General features: G+C 39.2%; 1 protein-coding gene across 2 annotated transcripts in view; it reads right to left on the bottom strand.

Annotated features, from left to right (window-relative positions):
- sh3bp2 (SH3-domain binding protein 2) overlaps positions 1 to 10,222 on the bottom strand; it is a 31,060-nt gene that overhangs the window by 3,580 nt on the left and 17,258 nt on the right. Inside the window, exons 1-7 of one of the 2 annotated variants that reach the window (XM_085794208.1) lie at positions 7,444 to 7,535; positions 3,504 to 3,643; positions 3,239 to 3,341; positions 2,499 to 2,616; positions 2,017 to 2,084; positions 1,173 to 1,258; positions 1,009 to 1,086 (exon numbers count right to left, since the gene is read on the bottom strand). In XM_085794208.1, coding sequence (XP_085650334.1) covers positions 1,009 to 1,086; positions 1,173 to 1,258; positions 2,017 to 2,084; positions 2,499 to 2,616; positions 3,239 to 3,341; positions 3,504 to 3,643; positions 7,444 to 7,532 — 682 coding nt within the window. In that variant the 5' untranslated portion in view covers positions 7,533 to 7,535. Of the gene's footprint in view, positions 1 to 1,008; positions 1,087 to 1,172; positions 1,259 to 2,016; positions 2,085 to 2,498; positions 2,617 to 3,238; positions 3,342 to 3,503; positions 3,644 to 7,443; positions 7,536 to 10,222 lie in introns of those variants that run through there. The other variant, XM_085794209.1, reaches the window with a different exon arrangement.

Raw genomic sequence — 10,222 nt, 5'->3', positions numbered from 1 at the left:
CACTTTTACTTGTAGTAATATGCAAAAAGTTTAGAATTTTCACAGAAAAAACTTCCAGTTGTTTACAATGGGATCAGTTTCAAGTGATTTGGGAATTTAGTCAGTGAGCAAGGCTCTTTTGTGATGAAGTTCGGTTCTGTGCCAGAGTCACTCAAAATGAAATAGTGAATGAAGTATAGTGAGTGCTACATGTGATTGAGTACTAGATAAACAAAAATAAACTCCAGGCAGTAATGCTAAGCCTTGACACAGAGAAGGCTTTTGAACGTGTTAATTAGGAGTTCTCTCCCACTTTAGCTTCTCTCCACTGGCTTCCTGTAGGATTTGTAATAGACTTCAAAATCCTTCTGCTGACTTATAAGGCTCTTAATGATAAAGCTCTATCCTATCTGAAAGAACTAATCATTCCTTACTGTCCTACTCCGCTCCCAGAATGCAGGTCTGTTAGTGACTCCCAGTATCTCTAAAAACAGACTGGGAGGTAGAGCCTTCAGTTACCGGGCTCCTTTACTGTGGAACCAGCTCTCTCCATGGGTCAAAGAGGCAGACACTCTAACTACATTTAAGTCTAGGCTTAAGACCTTCCTTTATGACAGGACTTTTAGTTAGGGCTGGTTCAGGTAGCTCTGAACCATTTTTTGCTACGATGCTATAGGCTTAGACTGCTGGGGGACACATCTGGTTACATGGAGCCCTCTTTATCCCTTTATTTATCCTTTCCCTATACTTTCCTTAATTGCCTATTATCTGCTGCCTCCTTCAGTGATATTGTTTCCCTCTATTCAACACTATCTTCTCAGCTAATTTCATTTCAATTCCAGAGCTGCCAGTTGATACGATTGATAAAAAAAAAGGACAATGATACTCCAGGACAGGGTTGGGTTTTAGTCTGAATCTCTGCATGTTTAACCTCATTGTTATCAGTTTTTATATCAGACAGCATTTTTCATCTTCATTGTAACTGACTATACACAAAGCTCAGTTCAGGCGGTGTGTGTGTGTTGTTACCTGTAGACGTAGGTGAACACTCACTGTCTGGCTTCATGTAGTCTTCCTCGTCATCCTCATCATCCTCCTCAACATAATCTACACACAACAAAGAGTTACAAAAGTTTGAAAACACAATGACACTCATGTATGTTTTGTGTATTCATTTGTTCATGTGGTCTCACCATCTTCTGCGTTTCTCTCAGTGTGTTTGATATCCATGGGCTTCTCAATTGTGCCATAGAAACTGTCTGCATCGGAATCGGAGTCACTACGGCAGCAACAAAAAGAAGTTAGTGTGAATGAAAACATATGGACCACGTTCTACAACTGAGCCTATATTCACTGTTGCCAAAACTAGCTAGTGGGCGACTTTTCAGTATTCTGAATGATACCATCATCTTTATTAATTAATTTAAAGGATATTTATTCTTATGACGAATAGATTATTATTTTATATTTATATTTTCTGACAACAATGTCTGAGTTATTGTATGTTTTTCATGTTATGTGATTTTGCTATGTGTGGACCCCAGGAAGGATCCCCATTAGCGGCTGCGTACTAATAAGCAAACAAACAATCTCAGACTGTGTAGTTTGCCAGCTAGCAATGGCCAAGTCATCTGGTGCTGACATGTTTCACTCAGTTAGTCAAGACACCATCACCACCTCCAGGGATATCACCGCCATGAATTTGTATTGAAGCTAAAAAATGTGTTGTCATACTCTGTGTTAGACCACTAAAGGATAGCCGATGTGTATTTTTCTCAAATTACAAAAACATGAAAACATGAATCCTTTTAACTTAATATCAAACCAGTTTAGAGAGAGTACATTAAAGCTAATGAAAAGCTATCAAATGAGCTTGTCATGCCCCCAGCCCCAATGAGCCTCGGGTTAGGGTTTTTAAGACTTGCTTAAATAAAGTTCTTCCATTGCATTGTTTCAGCATTTCATAGTAAACACAACCATGGTTTACAGATTATGTAATAACTGTGATGTAAAGTATTGTCTGTGATGTTAAGTTACCTGGGAATGTGAGACTCTTTCCGGTCATTATAGTGATCTATCTCCCTTCGCAGGTACCGCATCCATTTCTGTAAGAGGCAGAAACAACATGTAGTAGATGTTTGAGTGAATGTGAAACTTTCATTTCATTTCTTACACTTGAGCCCACATTCTTTGTGAACTGTTTAGAGCAATAGTCGGTCAATTTAGAAATGTGTTAATTTACTGTAGTTAGATGAGGTCAGATTAGGTGATATTAGTTACATGTCTGTACACACATCTGTGTCACATCTGAACTTGCACTTCCAGTAACTCCAAAACTGTTTGATTACAAGTTGCATGGATTACCAAGCTGTCTGCAATACTGGAGCAGAGTTAGCAATTACGTATAAAAGTATAAAATGAAAATATGTTCTATACATGATATTGTGTTAAAAAAATATGCACACTTTGTTATTCAAATGTATTTTGGTCAGTAAAACTTATAATATGGTTCTTCTCACCCTTCTCTCATCCTCACTGGCTGCAGAGAAAAACCATGTCCTGTGTTTTTTGCTGAAGTGGACAATCTTAAAAGGAAAAACATTACTGGACGTTGTCTCCTCTGCTGCTCTCATCACCCTGTGGAAGTGGAGAAATGTCATTTCAACAACTTCTGCTGGAGATTATTTGTGTTGAACAATATATGTGTCTTAAAATATACATAATTACAAACACAGTCTGGTTAATGAAGAGGTATTTGTTGTTTGACTATTATGTTGTTATAGTCAAAGGCAATGATATCAACAGATCTGTGATATCTGATGATGAGACACTCTTTAAACTTTAAACTTTCACTGATCTTGACTTTACACAGGAGTTGTGCACAGATTTAATTTTGTTAAACAACATGGAGGGAAAGCTAATTGTCTTGGTCTGCATTTCACAATTCTTTAGGATTGACTTTACTGTAACCTGATGTGCTGGTGAATGAGCAGAAAATGAATAAAAGTAAGTATGTAATGTAAGTTACATACACACTATTTAATGTAAACACACAAGGTTCAGGCTTGTGAGATCAATTCCTAGAACTGCATGTGAATCCAGTTTACATGTGTTTAATGTGTCAGAAGTTATAAATAAGGTTTCTCTGTTTATATTCTGACAGTCTTATGTTACAATAACACGTTTGCAGGATGTCAGTAAACAGTGACCATGAAAACAATTTAAAAACATCAGAACTGGCTGAAGAAGTTCCACTGACCTGTTGTAGCCATTGAGAGAGAATGCCCCCTGTGGAGTGGGAGAGGTACTGCTCTTGAAATAGTACACACAGCCCTTATGAATGATAATGTACCTCAATGGCCCTGAAAGACAAGTGACATTATGATAAGAATGGAACTTAACTGAGGGGGAAAAGTTGCTGGATCAATCAAGGAGATTTTTTATTGGAATTACATATACTATATAGCCAAGCATTCCTTAAATCCCAACCACCCACATCACATGTTTTGATTTTATTAACTCACATTTCATGAGGCTGAACTGGCTGCCACCTTTCTTGTGGAGGTATCCTGCAGTGGAGACTCCTCCGGGCATGGTGAGGAGGTTCTGGGCCCCGATGGCTCGCATTGGTACTGGCCAGCACACCTCTGGAGATGACATGGTTCTACAGGAGAGAAGACAGGACAGGGTGTTACAGAGTGATACTTCTGCAACAATGTGTAACAGATAATCTGATGGTAAAGATCATGGGAATGTAGAATTCTAGTAGAAACAACTAAACAATGTTCTTGCTCCACTCTTTGTGTATCAAACATTGTTGTTAAACTTAAAGGGGAGAAGATGAAATATACGATATTTGAGAACTCAGAAATAATTACCAAAGCAACTTTCTAACCAGTTAAAAGAATACTTCACCCAAAATCGATAATCCACCAAAAGGGTTCTGGGAACTTGTGGAGTTGTCAAAACGCTTATGGAGTTCCAGGGGGGGTCCAGCTGCCAACATATTTTCATATCATGACGGCGGATTGTGCTCTTTTGAATAGTCCAAAACACACAATATGAAACATCCAGATACCTCCATACTGCTCGTCCGTACTGACCCAAGTGTCCTGAAGCCGCGGCATGAAAAATTAGTTTCGAAATAATTTATTTGATCTTTGTTTTTAGCCTTATTGTAGTAGCTCCCAGTGGCTGCGCGAGATGCGTGAGATTTGCTGTGAGATGTTCTTCCACGTTTCCATCATACATCCAATGCTTTACAATGACGAACGAACATCTCGCAGCAAATTTCGCACATATGCACAAACATCAACAGAGCCAATGGGAGCTACTACTACAACAAGGCTAAAAACAGAGATTACATTATTTTTTTCCGAACAACTTTTTAATCTTGCGGCTTCAGGACACTTGGGTCAGTACAGACGCGCAGTATGGAGGTATCTGGATGTTTCATAGTGTGTGTTTTGGACGATTCAAAAGTGAGCTCTATCCGCCGCCATTATATGAAAATCTGTTGCCAGCCCCTGGAACTCCATAAGTGTTTTGATGACTGCAAAAATTCTCCGAACCCTTCCTTGGCATGACGGTGAGTACAAAATTGGTGAATTATTGATTTTGGGTGAAGTATCCCTTTAATCTTTCAGAGCTTTTGTAGCTACTGCTCAAGGTGTCAGAGATACTGGTACATTCATACCGGCTACTTAATCCTTTAATGAATGAAAACACATTGACTGAACTTTACAAGTTCAGAGAAACTCAGTAAAAAAAACTTTTTTAAATTATGTTGTTCTTTGTTCAGCGATACTAGTGAGTCAACATTCCATGAAAACCTGCAGCTTCATGGGACTAGTGAACAAGTAGTGGAGGGATTTGTTATTCTGGGTGATGTCAGTAGGTGGCAGTAGCGCACTGGACACTGGGCAGCCGACCGGAGCTCGGCTTTGTGCTGTGAGCATATAGACTGTATGACAGATCTGATCTGACACTGTCCTGCCATTACTATTTACATGTGTAAAGACTGTGTACTGTGTTGCAGATGTCCCTCCCTCCACAGGCATCTACGGGCCCCCCCTAACTGGAGCACTCTTAACACTAGGCTATCACCTCAACCTCCTGTCACCCTGGGCAACTCCAGAAAAGGACAGGGTCAAGCCCCCTCCCTAAGAGTTTGCGTGGAGGTGAGCCCAGCTGCTAACACGTGGCTTCTTTCCTGCCAACTAGGTAACATTCCGCCACCAGGGCTACTCTTCCCCGAATTCCTGCCCATGGTGGCGGCTCCCTGTTATTCTTTTGGGCGGTGCCCAACCGGTCCCGGCTCCTAGACAGCCCCCGCACCATCTGTCTGGCTCCAGGGTGGGTGGGGATTCTGCTTCTGGCCGAGGTTACACTGGCTTCACATGGTCTGTCCATCCAAGGTGCCCCTAGTTCTCTACTGCAATGCTCTTGACTGTAAAGCTCCCAGCACCAGTAGGACATTCAAACTTTTCCTACTACATGGTGGAGAGGCAACTATTATGTAGGCCTACCATTGAGTGATTGTTGTTATATTACTTTCTCTTTCTTTCACTTGTAACCAGTGTTTGGCACAAGTAATTAGTTCTAATAACGGAATTACTACATTATAAAAGTAACTAATTACCGGGAAAAGTAACTATTGCGTTACTTTCTTAAATATGTCAAAATTACTTGAACTTGCCCCCCCCCCCGAAACGAACCAACTCAATAAGTATTCCTCCATACAAGCAGGCTCTGCAATGCAACTGTCGCATTATTTTATAACGCAGTAAATGCCATCACTGTTCATAACTTGTTCAATCTCCTGTGTAACCAACTTTGTGCATAGGTCCAGTTAATATCACGGCCCATATTGTGTCTCCAGAGCTACATTTCATATTCATTTTGTTACAGTAATACTAAATGGTATTGAGTGTAAATAACCAACAAGTTGCCGCAATTGGTGTTAAAGTTGCTCTGCTGTAAGGAGTCAGCAGAGCAACAACCTGATTACTATTTCCTTATAAGCACGGCCTGTGGTCTCATGCCTGGGACTTGCAACATTTGCTTTCAGCAGTCTACATGTACTCTCACTGAATCAAAGAGCAGATGTGCAGCAACATTTGCTTAAGCCAGTCCATATCAACCGTTAATTATGATCTCAATCCAAAAACCATCAATGTACAACCCAGTCAACCCAAGTCATTAGACTAGTTAGGCACTAATGTCTGTGGTAGTATGATCCTTATGAATTATGACTATAAGATGTTTTTAATGTAAATGCCCATTTAACCCTTTAACAACCCCAACAAGAAGAAACCAGTGAAAAAAATATTTCTTTGCATTTCTTTTACCCTTACTGTAGGTGAATCATAAGCACAATCAATGATTTTTTTTCAACAGACCCTGTGGTTTCTCTACCAAACAGTTGAGATGTCACTTAATGGCTTAAGTAGAGAACTTCATAATAATACCAGTGACAGTAATTCACATAAAATGCTGATTTATGAAGAAATAAACAACAAAAAATGTCTGGGGCATTGAATACACTCTATTTCTTTCAGTATACCACTGGTTTTTAAAATATTTCTTTGAACAAGGAAATATTGCATTTCTAATTTTCCCATCTGTAATGTTATCTGTGTTTAAGTGCAACAACACAGTATTCTCACATTCAATACACATCTGATTATGTGAAACAGTGCAAAACATTCATTTTTGCATTCAAATAGGAAAAAATTTAATAAAATAAATAATAATTTCCCGTTTTAATATCTGAACACTCCTTGTCTGTGTTGGTGCACCAGCAGTCATGTTTTTTGGGACACAACAGTCACATTTCTGGTAGATTTTATAGCAAAAAATTTAATTTTACTTACATTAGTTTAATTTGCTACATTTACCATCAAGCGACAAATCAACCATTTGGTTGAGCATGTTTTTAAAAAATATATTTGTCATTTAATATAGGTTTTTAGATGATTTCAAGTGGCATACTTCTGTTTAGTAAGGACTCTAAAACACATACAGTATATGTCAGAAAACTATCTGTACTTTTCAAATGTTTACTGAAAACAGTTGATTTTTGTGTTTCGGATTTCCTGGTTGTAGGGTGTGTGAAGAAGAATACTATTTAAGAACAAAGTGCCCTCTAGTGGATTTCTTTAGCACAGTGTAGCCTACCTCAACCGACTGGCAGAGATGGCTTAACCAGGTTGAACCAATTCAGGCATTCCTTAGATATAGTGACCCAAAATGAGCTCAACCACATGGTCGAGCGGGCAGTTAAAGGTTAAAGCCTGTGGTGTGGACAATGAATTATCAGTGCTTAACCAATGTCTAACCTTAACCCTAGACTGATAAATAGCTGTCAATGCTAACATTTAGAAATAGCTCCTTTTAACCACGACTGAAACTTTAAACCATCAATCTAAAATCATCATCATCACCGTAGTCACTGTGGCCTACCTCCTCTTGAGCCTCTTGCTGATGCTCTGAACAGCACCGCTGCTCCTCAGCAGGCTGACTGTGGTGGCTACCATTGGCAGAAGGTCCATCACAGAGAAACACAGTCTATCACAAGCATGGACTATCTCACTTACTCTCTCTTGCACATAAAAACACCCCAAGTTAGATATTGCACTAATGCAAAAAGTGCACAGGGTACAGTAGTGTGCGTGTGTCGGAGAGAGCAGTGGTCTAAATAAACATCCCAGATGAAGTCCTTCCCACTCCAATCTGTAACTTCCAGTTTATCAAGAGAATCTACACAGACCAGAGAGGGGGTGTGTGATGTGCAGAAACGAAGAGCTCTAGTCATTAGTGTAAATGGTTGTGTGTCAATGTGCGTAAACACAACAGCCTCCTACACATCTGTTTTGTATGCCAACAATGGCACTGAACTGCAGTTACTGCTATTACGCTGTACGCGCTTTGGGTATCGGGTAGTAAAGCGCTATATAAATGTAAACCATTATTATTATTAGTAGTAGTAGTAAGTGACATGCTCATGTGAAAGTCAATTAACTGTTGTGGTTACGGCCTCTGAGATGGAAGTAGAGCAACCAATCCTGCCACACACAGCCTGTTCAAAATGAGTCTGATTTCTACAGAGCTGATAAAACATAGAAGGGAAAAGTGTGCATGAGACACAATATATCATGAGGCTGGATGACATAGGCTACAGAAGCTACAGTATCATGTGGTTGGTTTTTATGACTGTCCAGTGAAAATGTTTTCTGATAAAAAGCTGACACAGATAAATGATGGACTGTGGACGTAGCTACAGCAGTGCAGACACACACGGCGACAGACAACCACCGTGAGAAGTGAGACAACATGCTGCCGCTGTGACTGTGCACTCAGCGTTTTCATCTTTTCTACAGGAAGTGGTCTGAGAGTGTCAGAGTACAGTATAGATGTCAGGGGAGTTGATGGAGGAGAAGACTGTGGATTAGAAGACGGACCATGTATCAGCAGCACTTCAGCTACTTACAATGCATACACTTCAACTGTCTCTGGTCCACTGACATTTCAACTGCCTGCATCTCACACTCTCAACAAACTCTCACTTTAATCAATTACAACTTGAAATTGAAGTCCCTAATGTGTTCAATAATGACACTTCAACTGCTTTCAATTACTTTTGGCTCTTAAACTTAAAGATACTTCAAACACTTGTAGTGCTTCAACAATTACTACATCTCTAAAAGGAAAATTGTTTTAGTATTACAAAAAGTATTATTTTTCCCCCATCAACAGTAATTTGTGCAACTATACATTTCACAATCCACTCTAAATAATCTTTTGTTACTCTGGTATCGTGTCCAAAATACAGTATATTTCTTTGCAGATAATATGATATAAGAGAGACATGTCTTCAAAGAATTGATAAGTGAGATTCTGTAAACACTGTCTGCCCAAATAAATTCTGCTGTCACTCATGATGAAAACTATCTGTCCCCACAGACCTGCAGAAATTTACCTTGAAAATAACATGTGGCACTGAAGACATAAAGTTCACAAACGTTTTCCTGTTAATAGGTGTACAACAACTGTGTCAAAATGTGTCCAAATGTTGTAAAAAAAAACCCAGTCTGAATCCATCTCAAAAGAACAAGGCCATGTTGCAGCTTTGAACCCTGTTCCCTGGGTTTTTGGTTTTTCATCCTGAACTCTGCTGATGCTAATCAGAGAGCAGCTGTTTAACAGGAAGGGAAGCACAGGAGCTGCTTACATACCAGACTCATTCAAACATATTTCCTCCCAGGCCTGGACACACACATACACACAATGACACACATGCCCTCTCTCACACACACACATCATAAAACAATGTGATTTAAACTGGTGGCCATTTTGCAAAACTGAACATTATGCCTGTAGTGAATATCAGTGGAAACAGGATCAGAAAATCTCAGAGCTGTAATCTGCAACAGACAACACATGTACAAAAATATTTAAGAATGTACTCTGTACTAACTAAGTACTACAGGTCTGACAGGTCATCAGATATATCTGGTGCTTGGGAATTCCACCAAGAACCTGCTCTTGTATGAAGGTAGATTTGTGTCTTTATTATTCAATCCAAAAAAAAAGGTTGCTTCAATCAAAAAATATATTTTCAATAAAAAAAAAACTTCACTTCAATCCCCCCCCAAAAAACCCTTTTCAATCAAAGAAAAAAAAGTGTTTGAATGCAAAAATATAGTTGAGACTAAAAAAAATGCATTTGAACACTGTTTTTCTTTGACTGAAAATGTTTTCTTTGATAGAAGTGAAGTTCTTTTTTTGTTTGAAGCAACTTTTTTGATTGAAGTAATGTTGTTTTGTGTTTGGGCCATATTATGGGTAGGACATTAGGGGTGTTTAAACAGTGTTATGATCATCTGTATTATGAGTGAAAATGAAGAAGAATCCCAGCGCTGTAGGATCCTTCGGAGGGAATAAAAACTGCTTCAGGAACAGTCCTCACTTGTGCTTTAGTATTATTGCAGGAGTGTGTTCACATACAGTTAATGTAGTACAATGTGTTTGGAAAGGTCAGAAAAATGAGTGTTGTTTCCTGGATACTTCTCGCCTCAGCCTATATCAGTCGCCATTTATCAACAGTGTTTGATCTGGTCACTATACGTGACTTGCAGTGTGCAGACAAGTACTGTATCTAATCTGACACAATCTCTGCTGAGGGAAAGCATTTCAACCTCTACTGTATCTATGAGAAGTCTGTAAACTCCTGGTTACGAAG

This window comes from Trachurus japonicus, chromosome 12 (assembly GCF_045865225.1).
Source record: "Trachurus japonicus isolate A0001 chromosome 12, Traja_1.0".
Taxonomy (NCBI): domain Eukaryota; kingdom Metazoa; phylum Chordata; class Actinopteri; order Carangiformes; family Carangidae; genus Trachurus; species Trachurus japonicus.
Note: the sequence above shows the minus strand (reverse complement) of the source record. Positions and strands in the feature narration are given on the sequence as shown.